The following is a 23,752-nucleotide window of genomic DNA, read 5'->3' as shown; positions in this document are numbered from 1 at the left end:
TAGTGCCTCTGCCATTTCTACTCTCACTTCCCTCAGTACCCTTGGACGCATCTCATCCAGTACCTGATCTGTTTTAAAGGTAAAAGTAGCCTTTCTAGCACCTCCTTCTTCCAAATTGTAAATTCTTCTCATGTACCAGTTACCTCCTCTCTCACCTCGGCCTGGGTAGCAACTTTTTCCTTTATAAAGGCAGGTGCAAAGTACTTGTTTAATACCTCTGCTATTTCTCCTGCCTCCGCATGCAAGTCCCCTTTTTTATCCCTAATCGGCCCTATTCTTTCTTTTACCACCCTTTTATTATTTATATGCTTGTAGAAGACCTTGGGATTCCCTTTTATGTTAGCTGCTGGTCTCTTTTCATGCTCACCCCTCGCTTTTCTTATTAATTTTTTCACTTCCCCTCTGGTCCTCCCTACATACAGCCTGATTCTCCGTTGTATTTTCTACCTGACATCTGTCATACTCACATTTCTTCCTTTTCATCTTCACTTCTATCTAGCTCGTCATCTAGGACACCCTGGATTTATTTCTCCTACCTGTCCCCTTCAAGGGAAGAAATCTTGACATTGTCTGCAACATTTTTTCTTTAAAGGTGGCCCATTGTTCAGCCACCGTCTTTTCAGCAAACATTTGATTCCAACTCACTCGACTCAAATGCATTCTCATCCCATCGAAATTGGCTTTCCCCCAGTTAATTATCCCAGCTCTGGATTGTTCCTTGTCCTTTTCCATGGCCAACCTAAACCTTATGATATAATGGTCATGGTCCCCTAAATGCTCTCCCACTGATATTTGATACACTTGGCCCAACTCATTCCCCAGAAACAGGTCCAACAGTGTCCGAAGCCTCATTGGACTAGAAACATACTGCTACAGAAAATTATCTTGAACACATTCCAGGAACTCTCGCCTCTCTTGTCCCTTTGTACTATTCCTATCCCAGTCTATATTTGAATAATTGAAGTCCCCCATTATAGTTACTGTATAATTCTTGTAATTTCTTTGTAAATTTGTTTCTCTACATCCCTTCCACTAGTTGGTGGTCTATATACCATGCTAATCAATGTCATTGCACCTGATCCATTCCTTAACCTCAAACCAAAGAGATTCTGTCATCGACCCCTCTGGAGTATCCTCTCTCTCCAGTACTGCAATGCCATCTTTAATCAACACTGCCACTCCCACCCCACCCTGCTTTTCTTCCTTTCCTGTCTCTCCTGATCACCTTGTACCCTGGAATATTTAACACCTTCTTTGTGCTAGGTCTCTGTTACAGCAATAATCTCATAATTCCACTAGTCAACCTGTGACTGTAGTTCAACAATCTTATTAACCACATTCTGTGCATTCACATTAACCCTGATTTAGGCTGTTTTACTTTCCCTGTTATTCTGGTCCCACTTAATGACTTACTATTGTCTACTCTAATTCTATCAAACTCTCCAAGTATTCTATTTACTGTGATACTACTCTCTGATAGATCTTCCTCATCAGTTAATACTTCTCTACTTCCCACTGCCAGTTTTTCTCCTCTCCTCTCTGAATTTGCCCTCAAGTTCCCATCCCCCTGGCAATCCAGTTTAAACCCTCCCTAATAGCACGAGCAAACCTTCCCGCGAGGACGTTAGTACCAGTTAAGGTTTAACCCATCCTTTTTGTACAGATCCCACCTGCACCAGAACCAGTTCCACACATTATAGTAAGGTTGCTGCAACTGTTACTTTAAAGGAGCAGATAGACCAAATAAACAAGGCCAAGAATGGAATACGTCAACTAAAGGAAGAATGTACATTAAGTCCTAATAGCATGACATAACAAATGTAAATGTTTTATCAAAGTAATTTACCTTAGGAATGGTATCGTTGGGCACAGATTTTTTAAAGTGATAAATAGAAGCATCCATAATTAATGGCCCGCATGTTAAAGAATTTGTTCTCTGAATATTGCTCACCTCCAAGATATGTTAAGATAAACCGAAGGAAATGAGAAAAGATAATTCTATTTAGGGGCTTTTCTCAAAGTAGCCTCAACCACTGTGTGAGCTTTTAATTCTGCACCACATCCTTGGCAGCAGACTAATCTCTGTCCATTTGGGTAGAAGCAGCCCGTGGGGAATGCTAGGATATAATTAATATCAAATTAACTCTGATGGATATCATTTGAAACTCTGAGTCAAGATTCAGAGAATAACAATTTATTTCTGTAAATGAATTGTTCGGTCATGACAGAACAAATTATTTCCACCTTGTTATAAAGCTTTAAGAAACAATCTTTTCTGGATGACAAGGATAAATTCTCCACTCAGATTTTACACAGAGATTGAGAAAGAGTGTGTAAGTTTACAAAAGCCCAATGTTTTCTACATGGTGACAAATACAAAACCTGTGTGACTGATGCTATTGTAATGTCAGTTTTGTAACTGAATACAATGGACTACTATGCTAAATCAGTCTTCCTCTGACTTGAAAGGCTTCTGCTATTTGATCTCACATCTACTCTTCTTACCTTTACTCTCCCAAAGGCAGTGGCTTATGCTAGGGTATAGTTTCACTGCCAATGGTGGTTCTCTTTTACCCTTGCCCAAGTTGACCATCTTCATTTATTTGAGCTTTTTTAACCTGAAGAATGTTCAGGTGGGGGCGGAGGATGTCTGTTCCTCACTTATATTTCAGTGGCAACCAGGAAAGATCGATTTACATTGATACAATTCCTTTAACAATCTCAGTACATCCCAAAGTGTTATTTTACTTTTGCTTCATTGAAGCTATGTCTTCATGTTTTCATCCTGCCAAAGATTGCAAAGTTTATATTCAGGGGAGGCAGCAAAGTCATTTTTGACAATTCTCTGCATGCTGGAAAGGCTTCAGGATGCACCCGGATACTATAAAATGTAAAAGGAATGAAACTTCCTCAAGAATAAAAATAATGAAGTGCTCTGGTGTAAAAACATAACCAATATTTCTCAGTCGAGATAAAGCCACTGCCTGAAGGTGCAAGGTAGAACTGACTGATTCTGAAGCGCACACTCTCACTCCATACTGAGACTGAAATAGAAAGGGTTGCTGACAACAAATAAAGAAAATATACCAGAAATTAGTCTGGAGTTTTGGCATTGGAAATCCTATAAGCAGCAATTAAAATAATAAAAATGCCCAATGCCAGTTTAATGGTTTTCAACAGGATGAAGAGCTCTGCATCTGTGTCAGCATGGTAACTTAATCACACAGAATCACAGTGAAGAGGCCCTTCGACCCAGCAAGTCTGCACCGACACATGAGAAACACTTGGCCTACCTACCTAATCCCATTTACCAGCATTTGGCCTGTAGCCTTGAATGCTATGACGTGCCAAGTGCTCATCCAGGTACTTTTTAAAGGATGTGAGGCAACCGGCCTCCACCACCCTCCCAGGCAGTGCATTCCAGACCGTCACCACCCTCTGAGTAAAAAGGTTTTTCCTCACATCCCCCCTAAACCTCCTGCCGCTCATCTTGAACTTACGCCCCCTTGTGACTGACACTTCAACTAAGGGGAACAGCTGCTCCCTATCCACCCGGTCCATGCCCCTCATAATCTTGTACACCTCGATCAGGTCACAGGGAGAGGGGACACAGAATGTTAGCAGAATACGGACATGACATAATACAGTAAAACAATCAAGTCAGAGGGAGGACAGCTGCAAAAAGCTTCAAGGGAGTAAGGCAAGGCTGGATGGCCTCTACCTTAATGCCAGGAGAATTACAGGTAAAACGGATGAGTTAAGGGTAAGGAGTGACACGCAGAATTGTGCTATAGTAGCAATCACTGACATGTGGTTGAGGGAAGGGCAGGATTGGCAGTTCAACATTCTGCGATATAGAATCTTTAGGCAAGACAGGGGAGGGGATAAAAGAGGAGGAGGTGTTGCATTATTAGTTAAGGAGTCAGTTACTGCAGTAAGGAGAGACGATATCTTGGAGGGGGCATCAAATGACGCTTTGTGGGTAGAGCTTAGGAATAAAAAAGGGGCAACAACATTATTAGGTGTTTATTATAAACCCCCAGATAGTCAGCGGGAAATTGAGGAGCAAATATGTGCACAATTTGTGGAGCTGTGTAAAAACAATAACAACAGGGTAAGTATTTTAGGTGATTTCAACTTTCCCAACATTAATTGGGAAAGACATAGTGTTAAGGGCTTGGATGGAGTGGATTTCTTGAAATGTGCACAGGAGAACTTTTTAGGTCAATATGTAGAGGGTCCAACAAGGGACGGTGCAATGCTGGACCTAATTCTGGGGAATGAAGCCGGACAGGTGGCTGAGGATTTTAGCAATAGCGACCACAACATGGTACAGTTTAAATTTGTTATGGACAAAGAAATCGACAAGTTGCAAAAAAATGTTTTGGATTGGGGGAGAGTGGATTTTAATAAAATAAGGCAGGATTGGTAGATAAGGTAGATTGGGAACAGTTACTTGTGGAGAAATCTACAGAGGAGCAGTGGGGGGTGTTCAAAAAGGAAATGGGGAGGGTACAGGCTCAACATGCTCCCTCTAGGGTGATAGGAAGGAGTAACAAGCCCAGAGAACCATGGATGACCAGAGATATTCGGGTTACAATGAGAAGGTAAAGAGGAGCTTTTAGCAGGTACAAGGGAAGCAAATCAGCAGAGGCATCAGTGGAGTACAGACAGTGCAGGGTGGAGCTTAAGAAAGCAATTAGGAGAGCAAAGAGGGATATGACAAAGCTCTGGCTGGTAAAAGTATGGAAGAACCCAAGATATTCTATAAGTATATCAATGGGAAGAGGATAATCAGGGAAAGAGTAGGGCCCATAAGGGTCCAAGGGGGCAATCTATCGGTGGAGCCAGAGGATATCGGTAGAGTGTTGAATGAATACTTCACGTCCGTCTTCACCCAAGAGCATGAGGATGAAGGTATCGAACTCGGGGGGAGAGACTGCGAGGTTCTTAAGCAAATTGATATAGGGAGTGACAAGGTATTGGAGGTGTTAGCAGGCTTAAAAATGGACAAATCTCCAGGTCCGGATGATTTGTGTCCCAGACTGCGAGGGAGGCAAGGGAGGAGATCACAGGGGCTCTGACTCAAATTTTTAATTCCTCTCTGGCCACAGGGGAGGTGCCAGAGGACCAGAGAACAGCTAATGTGGTTCAGCTATTTAAGAAGGGTTGTAGAGATAAGCCAGGGAACTGCAGGCCAGTGAGTCTCACATCAGTGGTAGGGAAACTATTGGAGAAAGTTCTGAAGGAGAGTATCTATCTCCACTTGGAAAGGCAAGGTTTGATCAGGGATAGTCAGCATGGCTTTGTCAGAGGGAGGTCATGCCTAACAAATTTGATTGAATTTTTTGAGGAGGTTACCAGGTGTGTAGATGAGGGTAGTGCAGTTGATGTAGTTTATATGGATTTCAGCAAAACCTTTGACAAGGTCCCATATGGGAGACTTATAAAGGAGGCAAATGCACATGGGATACAGGGTAATTTGATAAAGTGGATTCAAAATTGGCTTAGTTGGAGGAGGCAGAGGGTGATGACAGAAGGAGCTGGCCAGAATTGACTGGGAGATGAGCCTAGCAGGAAAGACAGTGGAACAGCAATGGCAGGAGTTTCTGGGAGTAATTTGGGAGACATTAGCAAAAATTCGTCCCTAGGAAGAAGAAGCATACTAAAGGGAGGATGAGGCAACCATGGCTAACAAGGGAAGTGAGGGACAGCATAAAAGCTAAAGAGAAAGCATACAATGTGGCGAAGAGCAGGGGATTGGGAAGCCTACAAAGACCAACAGGGGACAACTAAAAAAGAAATAAGGAGGGAGAAGATTAAATATGGGGGTAAACAAGCCAGTAATATAAAAGAAGATTGCAAGAGTTTTTTTTAGATATATAAAGGCTAAGAGCGAGGCAAAAGTAGACATTGGGCCGCTGGAAAATGATGCTGGAGAAGTAGTAGTGGGGAACAAAGAAATGGCGGAGGAACCGAATAGGTACTTTGCGTCAGTCTTCACGGTGGAAGACACGAGTAACATCCCCAAAGTTCAAGAGAGTCGGGGGGCAGAGGTGAGTATGGTGGCCATTACCAAGGAGAAGGTGCTAGGAAAACTGAAAGGTCTGAAGGTGGATAAATCACCTGGGCTAGATGGATTACACCCCAGAGTTCTGAAGAAGATAGCTGAAGAGATAGTGGAGGCGTTAGTGGTGATCTTTCAGGAATCACTGGAGTCAGGGAAGGTCCCAGAGGACTGGAAAATCGCTAATGTAACCCCCCTGTTTAGGAAGGGAGCGAGGCAAAAGATGGGAAATTACAGGCCGATTAGCCTGACCTCGGTCGTTGGTAAGATTTTAGAGTCGGTTATTAAGGATGAGATTTCAGAATACTTGGAAGTGCATGGTAAAATAGGGCAAAGTCAGCATGGTTTCATCAAGGGGAGGTCATGCCTGACAAATCTGTTAGAATTCTTTGAGGAGGTAACGAGTAGGTTAGACAAAGGAGAGCCAATGGATGTTATCTACTTGGACTTCCAGAAGGCCTTTGACAAGGTGCCGCACAGGAGGCTGCTCAGTAAGATAAGAGTCCATGGCGTTAGAGGCAAGGTACTAGCATGGATAGAAGATTGGCTGTCTGGCAGGAGGCAGAGAGTGGGGATAAGGGGGTCCTTCTCAGGATGCCGGCCGGTGACTAGTGGAGTACCGCAGGGGTCAGTGTTGGGACCACAACTTTTCACTTTATACATTAATGATCTAGATGAAGGAACTGAGGGCATTCTGGCTAAGTTTGCAGATGATACAAAGATAGGTGGAGGGACAGGTAGTATTGAGGAGGCGGGGAGGCTGCAGAAGGATTTGGACAGGTTAGGAGAATGGGCAAAGAAGTGGCAGATGGAATACAATGTGAGGAAGTGTGAGGTCATGCACTTTGGTAGGAATAGAGGCATAGACTATTTTCTAAATGGGGAGAGAATTCAGAAATCTGGAGTGCAAAGGGACTTGGGACTCCTAGTCCAGGATTCTCTTAAGGTTAACTTGCAGGCTGAGTCGGTAGTTAGGAAGGCAAATGCAATGTTGGCATTTATTTCGAGGGGACTAGACTGTAAAAACAGGGATGTGCTGCTGAGGGTTTATAAGGCTCTGGTCAGACCACATTTAGAATATTGTGAGCAATTTTGGGCCCTGTATCTCAGGAAGGATGTTCTGGCCCTGGAGAGGGACCAGAGGAGGTTCACGAGAATGATCCCAGGAATGAAAGGCTTAACATATGAGGAACGTTTGAGGACTCTGGGTCTATACTCGATGGAATTTAGAAGGATGAGGGGGGATCTGATTGAAACTTACAGAATACTGAAAGGCCTGGATAGAGTGGACGTGGGGAAGATGTTTCCATTAGTAGGAGAGACTAGGACCCGAGGGCACAGCCTCAGAGTAAAGGGAAGACCTTTTAGAACAGAGATGAGGGGAAACTTCTTTAGCCAGAGAGTGGTGAATCTATGGAATTCATTGCCAAAGAAGGCTGTGAAGGCCAGGTCATTGAGTGTATTTAAGACTGAGATAAATAGGTTCTTGATTGGTAAGGGGATCAAAGGTTACGGGGAGAAGGCGGGAGAATGGGGTTAAGAAACTTATCAGCCATGATTGAATGGCGGAGCAGACTCGATGGGCCGAATGGCCTAATTTCTGCTCCTATGTCTTATGGTCTATGGTCTTTAGTGACTGGAAGCCAGTGTCCACTGGCATACCACAGGGATCTGTGCTCAGTCCCCTATTATTTGTCATTTATATAAATGACATAGATGACTATGTGGGGGGTAGGATTAGTAAGTTTGTGGATGACACAAAGAATGGCTGGTTGGTTAACAATGAGGTTGAGTGTCTTGGGCTACAGGAGGAGATAGACGGGATGGTCAAATGAGCAGATAAGTGGCAGATGGAATTTAACCCTGAAAAATGTGAGGTGATACACTTTGGAAGGAGTAATTTGACAAGGAAGTATTCAATGAATGGCACGGCACTAGGAAGTTCTGAGGAACAAAGGGACCTTGCCATGTGTGTCCATAGATCTCTGAAGGCAGAGGGGCATGTTAGTGCGATGGTGAAAAAGGCATATGGGACACTTGCCTTTATCAATCGAGGCATAGATTATAAAAGGAGGGAGGGCATGTTGGAGTTGTATAGAACCTTGGTGAGGCCACAGCTGGAGTAGTGTGCGCAGTTCTGGTTGCCACATTATAGGAAGGATGTGATTGCACTGGAGGGGGTGCAGAGGAGACTCACCAGGATGTTGCCTGGGATGAAACATTTAAGTTATGAAGAGAGGTTGGATAGACTTGAGTTGTTTTCGTTGGATGCTAAACAAGAACTTAGCCTAAAAGTGGCATGCAGTGATTCTGGGATACTCTATATTCAACGTCAGTCATCCAGATGTTAGCACCGATTCCCGATAGGCTTCTATTTTGGTGCTTTCCCAATAATTATGTGTGCTGAAAAGCACACAAGTTCTGCCAGCTGAAGTGGTCAGTTTTGTTGTGTGTTAAAAATGTTACTCCTATCCAGCACTCCCACAATAATGTCATTTCAAAAGCAAGCGGCCATCTAAGTATCCAAGCATGTTTAAAAAGAAAGCATACTGAAGCGAAGTCAACTTTTAGTTCTAACTTCAAGCATCTTCCACTTCTTGAGAGAGGAATCATAAATATTTGAAAGCCATCCTTTAACTGGACAATTCATGCTCTCTCCCTCTCTCATGAATTAAACATTCGCAAGTGAAAATAAAGGGGAGATGGCTAGACCTGGTAATTACAGGTCAGTCCATTTAACATTGCTGATGAAGAAGCTGTTAGAAACAATAATCCAGAAGGAAACTAACCCCATTTGAACAAATGTGAAGCAATAACGGAGAGTCAGTACAGATTTGTTTATGGGCAAATCATACTTGACTAACTCAACTGATTTTTTTTTGATGAGGTAGCAGAAAGAGTGGATGAGGACAATGCAGTTGATGCCATGTATATGGACTTTCAATGGTGTTTGATAAAGTATCACATAAATAGCTTGTTAGCAAAATTGAAGCCCATGAGACATAAGTAGCAGCATGGATACAAAATTGGCTAAGGGATAGAAAAGAGAGTTGTGGTGAAAGGCTATTTTTCGGGTTGGGTGGGGCAAGGTTGGGGAGGGGAAAATACATAGCGGTGTTTTCCAGAGTTCATCACTAGAACCACTCCTGTTTTTGATATACATTAACAGCTTAGACATCGGGTACAATTTTAAAATCTGCAGCTGGCAGAAAACTTGGGAAGGAGGTAAAAGGTAAGGAAGATAGTAATAGACTTTAAGAGAACACAGACTGATGAACAGGAGGGCACATGGCAATGAAATTGATCATAGTAAACTAAGGGGTGAGGAGAATGGAAAAGAGACAATACAAGCTAAACAGTACAATTTTAAAGAGGTCGAGGGCAAAAACAGGGTTACCTTGAAGAGTTGTGGACAAATCTTTGAAGATGACAGTACAAATTAACAAAGCAATTAAGAATATGGAATTCTAGACTTTGTAAGGAGAGGAACAGAGTACAAAAACCAGGAGGTTATGCTAAATTTACATAAAGCCTCAGCTGGAGTATTATGTCCAATTAGAGGTACCGCATTTTAGGAAGAATGAGAAGATTTGGTAGAGGGTACAGAAGAAATTTACCACACTGGTTCTAGTAATGAGGGACTATAATTACATGGCTAGACTGGAAAAACTGAGATTGGTCTTAAAGCAGTGAAGGCTAAGAGGAAATTTGATAAGGTTTTTTTTAAATCAAAAGGTTTAAATTGAGTAAATAAAGGGAAACTGTTTCCAGTGCCTCAAGGGCTAATAACCAGAAGGCAAAGATTTAAGGTGATCAGCAAAAGAACCAAAACCAGAAAAGAATTCTGTGTAATGAATGGTGAGGATTTGGAATCCACTGCCCAATGAACGTGGAAGCAGATCCAATGGTAGCTTTCAAAAGGAAATGGATAAAAACTTAAAACAGATAGAGAAAAAAAATCAGGAATATGGAGAAAGAGCTGGGGAGTGAGACTAATTGCAATATTCTTCGAAACAACATCTGGTTCTTTTAGACTAGATGGAATTAATGGATTCCTTCTCTGCTCTGCTATTCTATGATGACTCTATAAAACTAGGAGATCACAACCGTCAGATACAAAGCTAAGTTAAGACTGGCTGATTTTTAAGCAAAAATGTTTCTCTTGGGAAATCAAATATATATGCTAGCATGTTATAGACATTGGTGACACTATTATTAGATACAAATTTCAAATTACTACAGCAATTAGCAGAGGTTCACAAATTTTCCAGACATAATTTAAAATGGTATTCATGGTTCTACTGGGAGCTTGTGAGCTACAGAACAAAACACAACAACTCACTAAACATTTTTGAGATGTTCTTTCTTTGGCTGAGAAGTTCTCATGCATTAACTTAGCTGTTACATTTTTTCTTCTGATTTGTTTTTTTAGTTTTATACAACAACATTGCTAATCATCATGCAATGTTAAGTCAACCATCAACTCCACCTTACAAAAGCATTCTCAGTTCTTGTACCTTCCGTACTTTTCCAAATAATAATCCCAGATCTCACATCATTAAGTCTATTTTAGTACTCTGGTAATAATGACTTAAGATTGCATTACACAAGGGCTCTTCAATCAACCAAGCATGTTAAAAAAAAAAACCATAACAGAATCTTTTCAATAAAACCTGTTTATTCATAAAGATTTAAATCTGTCGCAGAACACCAAAGTGGGATGTACTGCAGACTCCAACACCATAGTGCTTCATTCCCAACGTCAGCCTGGTTTTCTGATTCGTTCCTTTATAAACAATTTCCTCTGTAATAACTATGTTTCGTGCCTTTTCAATTTCAAAAAGCAAATATATCTCTGACACAATATGCTGCTGCTCTAGATTATAAAGAATTGCAAACATGTGTGTGTTTCCTATACTGCTCAGTGATCACTGCATGACTTGAATGCAATGCTATTTCACCGAAGAGAAAATTAATATTTCTACAAGTACAAAACTTAACATTAAATGAACATGCATTTTTATTCAAGAACAACCAAAATCTTATACATGGCTAACCCAAGTTCACTGAATACAAGCCAATGCTTAAGTCAACTGTGTTTTATAAAAAGAAAAGGAATGGTGTCCTTACCAGATACAGGATGGATGCCTGGAGGAGGAGGCTGCCCAGGTGGTGGTATTGGGGGTAACCTCAGGTTTGGAGGGAGACCTGGTAAGGGTGGAGGTAAATGATGTCCTGGTGGAGGCAACTGATGGCCTGGGGGGGGTAAGCCTGGAGGCGGTGGTGGAAAAGGAATCATTCCAGGAAGAGTGACATCTTCCACTATTAGTGGGTCATTGCCATGATCAAAGAGGCAGAGGTCACCACGCATGCAGAAACCTTTCTCTGAAAACAAGACATGAATTTCAGTACACATTTTTCTTCAAGTTATATGTTTCTCACGAATATCCTTCAGATTTTAATTTAAAGGCACAAAAAAGTGATTCTATGCAGGTGTTCGGAAAGAAGAAAATAATTTATCCAGCAATCATCTTAATGCGATGTTATGTATTCATTACATAGTGCACATATACAGAGGTCCTTAACCGCTAATAGTTGACAGATTTCTTTTCAGTGGACAATATGTAAAAAAAAATTATATTTCGTTAGGTGTCTCTCACTCTTACAGCCCAGTGACTACTTCTAATTACAGATCCTGAAGCTTCGATGTCCAGCCCTGTAACCATATATTATTTTGAACATGACACAAGAAATGTTTATCAGCTCTCATAGGACTAAAGCAAGTCTGATGAACATAGCTCAGGGGTAGCCCATTAATTCCCACCTGAACAGCACTGATTTTGATCCATCTTATTACATAGAATTGCACAGATATTCAGCACAGAAACAGGCCATTCGGCCTGAGCCCCCGCCCATCTTTCCTCATAAATCAATTTTTTTCCTCATTCATGGGATGTGGGCATCGCTAGCTAGGCCAGCATTTGTTGCCCGCCCCTAATTGCCCTTGAGAAGGTGGTGGTGAGCTGCCTTCTTGAACCACTGTAGTCCATGTGGTGTAGGTACACCCACAGTGCTGTTGGGGAGGGAATTCCAGGATTCTGACCCATCTTAACCCTCCATTCCCTTCTCCCTCAAACTTGTCTACTTTCCCCTTAAATGCATCTACATTATTTGCTTCAACCATGTCCTAGTAGTAGTGAGTTCCATATTCTCACAACTCTTGGGTAAAGAAGTTTCTTCCGAATTCCCTATTGGATTTCTTCATGTCTATCTTTTATTGATGGCCTCCAGTTTTGCTTTTCCCACAAGAGGAAATCGTCTCTCTGTAGACACTCTATCAAAACTTTTCATAATGTTAAATACCTCCTCACCCTTCAGCCTCCTTTTTTCAACAGAGCTTTAACTTATAGCCAAATTTCAATTGTATGCATCACAGAGCTTCATTTGCCCGATGCTTGCAATATAGATATTAAGCTTGAGTTTGATATACAGAACACAATTTCAATGCAGGCTATCATGACAATATTCACCATCAAATTTCAAAATGCAATGGTAGGAATTAAATATTGACTCAAAAATATTTTACAAATGAAAAGATGAAAGCTGCGCGCATTTCTTACCATCATAGTCTCTGCATCGGCGCTTTGGGGCTGCATTTCTACCAAAGGAGTTTGTGCCGGTGTGGTTATTATAGAAATTAGACCAGCTCTCAGTAGTATTGTCAGGGTGGTGGGCAGGAGCTACCACAGTTACTGCACCAGAAGCAGCATGTCCTCCAGAGAAATATTGCTCAGTTGAACTGTTCGATGACGTGCAACTGGGGACATACATGTTCTCTGAGCCCTCGTTTCTTTCCAATTCAAACTTTGATCTGTCTTTATGTTGCTCTGTTCATTAAAAAAAAAGTGTTATTTAAGCAAGCTCTTTTTTCAAACTAGCTGTATGTTCATAATATCAATACCAAAATGATTAGCAACGTTGTCAAATTATATCCTGACAGTGACTACACTAAATTAGTATTTATAAAATCAGCACTCAATTATCAAACTGCTCCCCTATAATTATATTCGTAGTCCTACAAAAAGCTGAAAGCAGTCCATATTTTATGCCCAGGTCAATTTTGCTCTTCAATCTAGCACCCATGTGGAATGTAATATTTGTGGAAGAGACCAGCTTTTTATCTTGCAATATACTGCCAACAGCCCTGTACAACCATCTTCCAACAGACAGCAGCTCACTTGAGTTTTGCATGGCAAAAATTTGCACAGCTCAATTACTTCTTGCACACTTCATTAATCTTACAAATGAGATTTAACTACATCTCTTGTTAAAAACAATATGCCAGCAATTAACTTAACATTTTTTTAAATGCTCATTTAAATTTGCTTCCGTATCTTAAGAAAAACTTCATCCAAGCCACAAGAATCCACGGTAAGCTATGCTTTAATGCTCGGACCTTGAATCTGAGTTTGCATATAGCAGAGATTCAACACAGGCCATCTACTGTACAAAACATTTACCAACAAACTTCAAAATGGAATATTAGGAATTAAATTCTGACTCAAAAATATTTTACAAAGAGAGACACTTAAACTGTGCACTTTACTTATGAGACTATGACTGGAAGTAAAGTGCATATTAGTTGTTCATAACTATGAACAGTCCAGAGACAACAACCACAGTCTAATCATTTTTTAAAAATCTTTTCAGTTCCTTTTTTCCTCTGAATCTGGCTCCAAAAACCAGGAGTTTCCACTGACATTCACATATGTAGAAAATTTGATTTTCTTGATGTACAAAAAAGCTGTACTCGATGATCTTTGTTAATTACTGGCTTCTTCCATCCCTTCACAAAGACAGACACTTTTTAAATGAGGCTTACCACCTGGTGCCCTGGTTGAGAAATGATGAAGCTATTGCAAGTACAGCTGACATATTCAAGTAACATTCAGCTAGGGACATAATCTTAAATCCAGAGGGACTTGCAGTGCAGAGCTCCAAGTCTCTAAACATGAAATTGAAAAGAACCCCTTCATAAACATTGTGATATAGCTTTCTTAGTAGCATTAAAAGAGTCACAGCCCACAGTCTATTGATTTACTAATTCAATGATGGAAATTTTTCAGATGTATCTGTTAAGATCAGGATATCAAAGGACTGGTCCTTTGCAAGAATTATTTTCTACCAGTATCAGCTATAGAGATATTGCATTTCCATTCCATGAGTGTATTGTCCGAAGACACATCTTTGGCTCATTGTCTGCTGATGCTTCATTCTGAGGTGTCAAATTAAGTGCCCAGAAATAGAAAAGTCTGAAACTATTTCTAACCCCCAATACCTGATGGAATCAATCAGCAGCATGAATTCTAACATGGAAAATAACGACAGGTGTGATAGAGGATAAATACTCAACTCCATCTCCAACTGCATTTAGCATAAACAGCTCTGCACCATACAAAACGTATTTTAAACTATTTGTTTCCTCTTTGAAAACAATATTAGTTAAATCGTATCTTATTTAACTTGTCCTTCATTCAAAGGTAGGCAACCAGGTTGAATACTGTGCAGAAAATAAAACCCATAGGCCTACAGGTAAAATGATTAATCACTGTACTCCAGGTGCCTAACTCCTTTAAACACAAGCATCCTACTGAGATTTAAGAAAAACATTTGAAAATTCTCAAAACACTTCAGGTAAGGATCCCTCTAGATCTGGGAAGATTTCAGGCAGCCTGGATTTCCTTTCTAAAGGTCTGCAAAATTCAGTGGCCTCTCACAAACCTCATAGTATATCGCTGTAGAGAGAGTAACAGGTTAATGCCAATGAGAACATACTTAACTGGAGTATGCAATGTAGTGGTTATGGTAGTAAACCAGCAACCCAGAGATTGTGATGTTCAATTGCACTATAACAGCCTCTGAGATTGAATTTAAGAAATTTGAAATCTGTAGCAGCAAATGAACGGAGTTCCACTTCAGTTAAATGCTAACTCTAAGATTTATAATTCTAAAAAAAATTCAAGTCTCTATCCGTAAAATAATAAAGTATTTACACAATGCTTTTCATGACCTCAGGGTCTCTCAAAGTGCTTTAGTCAAAGAAGTATTTTTCAAATGTAGTTGCTGTTTTTTTTATATATTTGCTCATGGAATGTGGGCATCACTGGCTCGACCAGCATTTGTTGCCAATCTTTAATTGCCCTTGGAGAAGGTGGTGGTGAGCTGCCTTCTTGAACCGCTGCAACCTACGCGGTGTAGGCACACGCATAGTGCTGTTAGGGACAGTCAGTAGTGGCCACCCTCAGTGCTTCCTTCAAGTGGTGTTCAACATAGCACTGATTCATCAGCTGGAGGGTTGATATGTTGTAATCAGCAGAGGCTTTCCTTACCAATATTTGACCTGATGCCATGAGACTTCAAGGGGTCCAGAGTCGATGTTCATGATTTCCAGGGCAACACCCTCATGACTGTATACCACTGTACCGCCACCTCTGCTGGGTCTGACCTGCCAGTGTGACAAGACATACCCAAGGATGGTGTTTGTGGTGTCTGGGGCATTATCTATAAGGTATGATTTCTTGAGTATAACTATGGCAAGCTATTGCAAGGAGGACTTTGCAGGGTTGACAGGGCTGAGTTTGCTGTTGTCCTTTCTGGTACCTCGGTCGATGCCGGGTGGTCCATCTAGTTTCATTCCTTAGACTTTCTAGAGATTGTGATACAACTGAGTGGCTTGCTGGGCCCTTTCAAAGGGCATTTAAGAGTCAACCACATTGATGTGGGTCTGGAGTCACATGTAGGCAGACATGATGGCAGATTTCCTTCCCTAAAAGGCATTTGTGAAAAAGGTGGATTTTTACAACAATTGACAATGGTTTCATGATCATCATTAGACTTTTAATTCCAGATTTTTTTGAATTCTAGGTCCCCAGAGCATTACCATGGGCTCTGAATTACTAGTCCAGTTACAATACCACTACACCATTGACCCCCCTCCAACAATGTTGTAATCTGGGAAACATAGCCGTCAATTTGTAAACATACAAGATTCTACAGATAGCAATAGCAATCCAAGCGACTTTCCATCAAAACGTTCTTTAGTAAACCATTCCAAAACCAACCACCATTGTAATGAAATAATCACGTGGTCTGCCTGAATTTGCCTCTCTTCAGCTTACACTTGTGCTCCTAAATTAAATACTCCTATTCTCAACATATCTAAATTAATAAGGTTGAGGTAACTCCAATATATTCTCCCTCAGTTTCCTCTTTCAACATCAGTCCCAGTTCAGAGTCAATTCTCATACATTTTACTCTCTAGTCCCCTACTTGTCTTGAGCTCCTCTTTATGCTGTTTCCAGCACAGGCTAACTAATGTCAAGATATTCTTCATTATTTACAAGGTTCCTTAATTTGCACCCAGATATCTCAAATGTTGTTTGAAGGTGGCCACACATTAGCTTGACTTCTTGTTGGATCCCTTTACTGATTTGGCTTAGTCAGTAGTTTCCCGATTAATGCTATAATTTCTCTCCTTATTTTGCAACCTGCAGTGCATGACTTCACAATTATTGAAATTAAACTGCATCTTCAAATTTTCTGCACATGCTTTACATAGTCATAAAGCTTGGTCCCATGTTCTATCATAATAACCAAATTATTTTAGTGTTCTCATCCTTCTTTCCAAATCCCTCCAAGGCATCACTCCTTAGTTATTTCTGTAACCTCCTCCAACCCATAACCCTCCAAAATTTCTGCACTCCTCCAATTCTGGCCTTTTGCACTTACCTGATCTTCATTGCTCCACCTTTGGTGGCCATGCCTTCATCTGTCGCAATGCAAAGCTCTGGAATTCCCTCCCTAAACTCCTCTGCCTCTCTCTCATTCTTTAAAACACTCCTTAATCTATAGACACATCTTTTCAGATTGATTACGTAAAACTGAAGAATACTGACCAGCCCAACAGAACCCCATGGCTCCATTCGACACAACTCTCCACCCAAACACTTGTTATTTAATAAACCCTCTATTTGCTGTTACTCAGGCAAAACGCACACCATCTGTTAATTTTTCCAACTAGATTTCCATGTAATAGCCCATAAAATTTTTTACTAAAATCTAAATAAACTATATCTATATTGCCACCCATGCTGTTTTATTTTAACTCAAAATTCTATTAAATTGATCTGGCATGACTTCCCTTTTGTAATTCCATGGTTGCTTTGATCAATTAACATAAATACACATATGGCACCCTAAATGTTCTACCAGCTAGCCCTCGGTGAGTAATTGTAAATTTTTCCACCAATTAGTCCCATATATGTTTTAAAATAACACTAAAATTTCCCTTTACTGGAACCAAAAGACAAATGAAAAGTTGAATGACTGATGATATTCAATCCTATCGCAGTGTACCATTCAGTCTGTCCCCTTCTTACATCACCAGTTGGGGAGTTTCTTCAGTTCTTTGCAAGAAAGGTGGATGGGTTTAGGGAGTAAATTCCAGAGCTTAGGGTCTATATGTCTTAAACCAAGCTTTTGGTTACCTATCCCAACATCTCCAATTTGGTTCAGTATCAATTTTTGCCTGATTTTACTCCTTTAAAGCATTGGGGGCGCTTTCCTACATAAAAGGAAATAAATAAATGCAAATTGTGCTATTGATATCTAGACGAACATCTGTCCAGCATTGAAATGAAGTCAGAGTAGAGGAAAACCTAGCAATCAGTAGGCCATATCAGAGAAATCAACTTTCCATTAAATGCATCAATGCTGATGGTAAATAGATTACTCACCACTGCACCATCCTTCACCCCCACCACCCAAAATTTACAAATGCTAAAAAGAAACAATTTTCGAGGTCTGAAGTAAAAAAACAAGGCCTACATGTTTCACAAGCATATTAAGCTCACCTCTGCTTGTGCTGTTGCTGCGCCCAAGATCTCGAGTCCGGTCTCGACTGCGACTGCGACTTCGACTTGCGCTCTTTGTTGGACTGTGGCTATAGCTTCTGCCCCTACGACGGTCATATCGTTCTCGATAAAGATCTCTGGGATGAGGATATCTCTCGAAGTCCCTGCGTCGTCGTTCCTCACGTTTTTTGTCATCGCGAGTTCTGACAAATTGAAAGAACACATCGTACTTGTGCTTGTTATAAAATTATGGTCTTTCAGGTCAAAATGTTTTAAAAATAAAATCCAATCAAACTTTAGTTCAATTGAAGTTAGTGACATCGATAGAAATGACAATCTACTGATTGAGATTGAGGTGGCTGGGTCAGAAGGGATGATTTTCTAAATGGGTCAACAAACGAGGCTTTATGGATTGAGCTTAGAAATAAAAAAGGGGCAGTCACACTACTGGGAGTATACTCCAGACCCCCAAATAGTGAAAGGGAGATAGAAGAACAAATATGTTGACAAATTTCTGCTTGTAAGAACAAGAGGGCAATAATAGTAGGAGACTTCAACTATCCTAATATCAACTGGGATTCAAACAATATAAGGGGCACTGAGGAAGAAAAATTCATGCAGTGTGTCCAGGAAAATTTTTTCAACCAATTAGTGACAAACCCAATGAGAGGAGATGCAATTCTAGACCTAGTCTTGGGGAATGAAGAAGGGCAAGTGGGTGAAGTGACAGTTGGCGACCATATCGGGGACAGTGATCACAATTCAGTTAGATTTAGCATTACCATGGAAAAGGACAAAGATAAGGTAGGAGTAAAAGTCTTGAACTGGGGGAAGGCAAATTTTGCAGAAATGAGAAGGGACTTGGCTGAGGTGGACTGGACAGCACTGCTGGAGGATAAAACAGTGGAAAACCAGTGGGAAGCACTAAAAAGCAAGATCCTAATTGTACAAAGTAGAGATGTCCCCTACAAAAATAAAAAAAGTTGCTCAAGTGGTGTTCCACAGGGCTCAGTATTGGGACCCTTGCTGTTTGTGTTATATATTAACGATTTGGAGGTGAACTTGGGGGGCACGATTGGGAAATTTGCAGATGACACAAAGATTGGCCGAGTAGTGGATAGTGTAGAGGATAGCCATAATCTCCAAAACAATATAGATCGGTTGGTGGAGTGGGCGGTAAAGTGGCAGATGGATTTTAACATAGAGAAGCGTGAGGCCATACATTTAGAGAGGTCAAACAGTTACAGGGATTACAAAATAAATGGGAATATACTAAGAGGGGTAGATGAAATGAGAGACCTTGGCGTACAAGTACACAGGTCCCTGAAGGCAGCAGTTCAAGTAGACAAGGTTGTAGAGAAGGCATATGGAATGCTCTCCTTCATTGGCAGAGGTATAGAATATAAAAGTAAGGATATAATGTTGGAATTGTATAAAACACTGGTGAGGCCACAACTGGAGTATTGTGTGCAGTTCTGGTCACCACAATACAGGAAGGACGTAATAACTCTGGAGAGAGTGCAGAGGAGGTTTACAAGAATGTTGCCAGGGTTAGAAAAGTGTAGCTACGAGGAGAGATTGGATGTGTTGGGGTTATTTTCCTCAGAACAAAGAAGGCTGAGAGGTGGCTTGATTGAGGTGTACAAAATTATGAGAGGAATAGATAGAGTGGACAGGATAAAATTATTTCCCTTGATGGGAAATTCTAGAACCAGGGGACATAGACTCAAGATAAGTGACAGAAGGTGTAGGGGTGACATGAGGAAGAACATTTTTACACAGAGGGTAGTGGGTGTCTGGAATTTGCTGCCCAAGTTGGTGGTAGAGGCAGAAACTTTAAACTCTTTTAAAAAGTACCTGGATCTGCACCTAAAGTGCTGTAAGCTGCAAGGCTATGGGCCGGGTGCAGGAAGGCAGGATTAGAAAGGGCACCTGGGTGTCCTCCGGCTGGCATGGACAAGATGGGCCGAATGGCCTCCTTCTGTGCTGTAACTTTTCTATGGTTCTAAAAGTAGAACACAGAACCAATCTCTGGATTGTTATTTGAGCCACATGCAAATTAGCATAGGGACAAAAAGGTTTCAAAGTTAAATATGTGGCTGAAAAGGGGGGTTTCAGTTCATGGGGTACTGACATCATACCAAGGGAAGAGGGAGCTGTTCCATTGGGACGGTCTCCATTTAAACTAGGCTGGGACCATTGTCCTAGTGAATCAAATGGTAGTAGATAGAACTTTAAAATAATGAAGGTGACAGTGGGAAAAATCAAGACACATTCAGAAATAATTTCCTTGAAAACACAAGACAGGTTTTATTGTTCATTGACAAAATACTCCAACCTAACATTACAAGATGCAAAAGCATTCAGCATATAGCTAGGCAATGTCAATCTTGAAATGTGCCAAGAGAAGAATTACTTTGATTGCAAAATCTCTTAATCAAAGCTCCACGTTTTCTCCGTAATTAAAATCCACTAAGGAAAGCTATCAAAGTGTGCAAATGGTGATGCTGCAATTTCATTTGTAGGGCATTAGTTATGGAGGAAAAAAAAAGGCATTCTTCCATTTTTCATTACAATGAGCATTTCATCTCCTTAATATCTTTATCCATTTTATATTGTAACATTACAAAAAAAAAATCAGAAAAGCATTGAAACTGAAATGGTCGGATAACCATTACTTATTTATCATGCTGAATAAGTACATTGTGGTGCAATATATTAAAAATAATAAATATCCATAATTCATGAAAAACAAAGCAACAGAATTTGCAAGCAATACATCTCTGCTGGATTTAGCTTGTAGCTCCCCACGGCTTTATGGAAAGTAAGTAGAAGGGGCATTTGTCCAGAGTTTACTGCATTCCCCAAAACAAAATCAATACCATTTTTTTTTGTTTATTTATACACTGCCTCTAAAACCAAAAATCAGAAAAAGTCTTGACTAGTGATCACATGAATCAAATTTAACACAATTGTATCTGTGCCAAAAGCAAGCTCAATTTTAAGTAGTAATTTGGGTTTAAGGACATACCTTGTGTCAATCGGTCCCAAAACAGGTTTAAACGGACTGTGACTTTTCTTTAATAAGGATTTTCTGCCATCTTGATCTTCATCATACAAGGGAACCTAAAATAGCAATAAGCAGTAAAAAAAAAATGTTTATTGCAGTTGGCAGTTCAGAAAAATATGAGAAGCACTAGTCACATTGAGATTTCTGCATCTCCCATGACAGCTTATGGATAAAATAAAAGAATAGAATGATTGCATCTCAGCAGTTAACCTCCGAGTACAACTTCCAAACTACTTGACCTCTTAGACATTGGCCTCTCAGGCAACTCACACATAACACTGCAACCCAGCAGTCACTGCATCATGAAATCTGACAGGCTATAGAGACAATAGTCTGTAACCTGTTCAAAGTTTACGATATCACTACCTAAAATGTTAGTTGCTAGAATTATTCTAATTCTTGGATATCCATTGCAACTATCCCCACTGTTTTGACTTTTATCATATCTCCCACCAAACGGCCATCATCATCATCAACGGAACATCAATCAGAAAGTCAGGAATAATGCTACACGCCTGAAAAAAATTCTGTCGATTATTTGCCAAAGAAACGTTGCAACACATCCATACACATATTTGTTGTTTATATGCAACTTCATATTACTTTTCCTGAAATTGTTTAATCAGATATCGGCAACAAATGGCATCCATGAGATTAAAATTAAACAAATGCATTTTTTCAACGCCAAAAAACTTCTGCAAATTTTCAAAACTATGAGATACAACTGGAGGTGACAATTGCATTGTAGAATAAAATCTTCCCAAAAGAAGCAGAACACTGAATGCTGGAAATCTGAAATAAATGCAGAAAATGCTGGAAGTGCTCAGTAGATCAGGCAACATCTGTGGAAAAAGAAATAGAGTTAACGGACAGAATTTAATCCAGCCCTTCGCAGCGGGGGACCTGGCAGCCGGGCCCACTTATTGCAGGAGAGGCCGCCTGTTCGTCTGCCAGCGATGAAAGAACCTTTCGTGATTAAGTTGGAGGCAGGAAGAGGCTGATGCAAGAAATTCATTAAATGAGCCACTTGACACCAATTATCTGAGCTACTGGAACTTAGTGGTGGCTCAGGGATTGAATGGGAATCACACAGCTTTCCCATGCCTCCCAAAAACTGGCCAGCAAACTCTGTTGGGTTCGCCAGCTGCCTACCAAGGGGGAGCATTCGTTGTCAGGCACTTAAGTGCCCGATCGCGGGACCCAGCATTGGGAAGGGAATGGGGGGGGGGGGGTGGGCAGAGCCACTGAAAGCCACCCAACCTGGCCTTGTCTCCAACCTCCCATCCCACCTCCCAGAGCGTCCTCCCCGTGAGCCGAGTCCTGATCTTATTCACCAGTGAATGGATTCTTGGGCGCAGCAAAACACAAGCAGAGGCAAGCTAATATTCTTGTGAAACTTGTAGCATTAAGTTTTCTTACTTCAGATCTCAACAATTGTGTCCAGGAAAATCAATGACAATCCCCGGTGAAGTCCTCGGAGTGCTCCCAGAGGCTCTGCCAGAAATGGAGAGCTGCCAGCCTCCAACTGGCCAGCAAGTCTTGGCAAGTGGGATTTCCACCACTAGGACCCTAATTCCCAGGGAAAACCTGACACTGATCAGTTAAGTGCATGAGGGGCACTTAAATTTGGCTGGACCTCCCCCATGAAAGTGTCGTGGGGTTCCCACCACTTCTTCCACTGATGAGCTAGACCCCCACCCACTCCCCTCCGCCCACAGTAAATCCAGCCCAACCTTTCAGGTCTGTGTCCGATCATCAGACCAGAGCTGAAACATTAACTGTTTCTCGCTCCACAGTTACCGCCAGACCTGCTGAGTCTTCTAAAAAGTAGTTTCAACATCTGCTCAGTTCTGACCAGAACTAATTTCTATGCCATCTCTCTCCTAAATCCAGATTTTGTGTTTGTAAGAAAAATCTTTCCTACTCGCATCTTTAACCCCGGTCATCAAACAACACATCACCCCTGTTGTGCCATCATCACCCCTTATTTATTCACAGTCGCAAGGTTCAAGCCTTTGACTGAATTATGCTGGTCTGGGATCAATTAGTAGCAGTTAAAGACATTTGCGTGAGAATCTTTTACTGAAGGTGAACTGACTGTACATCCATTTTTTTCTTGCGATTTAATTAGTTTCAATCCATTTTAAAGGTGACTTCTTTCATTTCTTAAAACAAAACTTCGTGAGATGTAAGCAACATTGGCAAGGTAGTATTAGCTGTACATTCCTAGTTAACCCCAAGAACATTAAGTATTAACCAGGTACTGCAAGAGTCACATGTAGGCTAGACTAGGTAGACATCGCAGATTTCTCTCCTAATGGAGATTAGTGAACCAGATGGCAACCCACAAGTTACCAGATTCATCAAATTCTTGATCTCTGAATTGCTAGTTCAATGCTATATTCACTAGGTTAGCCATACTCTACTACAAAAACTAACTCACAGAAATAGACATATTGTTACTCACTTCTTTCTTGTCCTCTCTCTCTTGCCATGTAGGTTGCATGTCCTGCTTTAATGTCTCCTGGACAAGCTGTTCTGGTCGTGGCACGTAGTTCTTTGTGCTTAAAGCATCAAAAAGTTTATCCACAAATCCAACAGTTTCTGTCAAAATAATTACAGACCAATGATGAGAAGTACTGCCAGAGAAAGCAAAATGTAAAAAAAAACATTTTTCACAAAAATAAGTTACTTAGAATTTAA

The 23,752-nt window shown here is 40.8% G+C and overlaps 1 protein-coding gene across 4 annotated transcripts in view; it reads right to left on the bottom strand.

The window, feature by feature from the left end:
• The window catches only part of rbm27 (RNA binding motif protein 27), a 164,745-nt gene that overhangs the window by 115,355 nt on the left and 25,638 nt on the right, over positions 1–23,752 (bottom strand). For all 4 annotated transcript variants that reach the window (XM_078551101.1, XM_078551104.1, XM_078551103.1 and 1 more), the window contains exons 3-7: positions 23,517–23,653; positions 21,011–21,105; positions 17,980–18,182; positions 12,688–12,954; positions 11,198–11,452 (exon numbers count right to left, since the gene is read on the bottom strand). In XM_078551101.1, coding sequence (XP_078407227.1) covers positions 11,198–11,452; positions 12,688–12,954; positions 17,980–18,182; positions 21,011–21,105; positions 23,517–23,653 — 957 coding nt within the window. The remainder of the gene's footprint in view (positions 1–11,197; positions 11,453–12,687; positions 12,955–17,979; positions 18,183–21,010; positions 21,106–23,516; positions 23,654–23,752) is intronic.

The sequence above is a fragment of the Cetorhinus maximus genome, chromosome 10 (genome assembly GCF_964194155.1).
Source record: "Cetorhinus maximus chromosome 10, sCetMax3.hap1.1, whole genome shotgun sequence".
NCBI classification, from domain to species: domain Eukaryota; kingdom Metazoa; phylum Chordata; class Chondrichthyes; order Lamniformes; family Cetorhinidae; genus Cetorhinus; species Cetorhinus maximus.
Note: the sequence above shows the minus strand (reverse complement) of the source record. Positions and strands in the feature narration are given on the sequence as shown.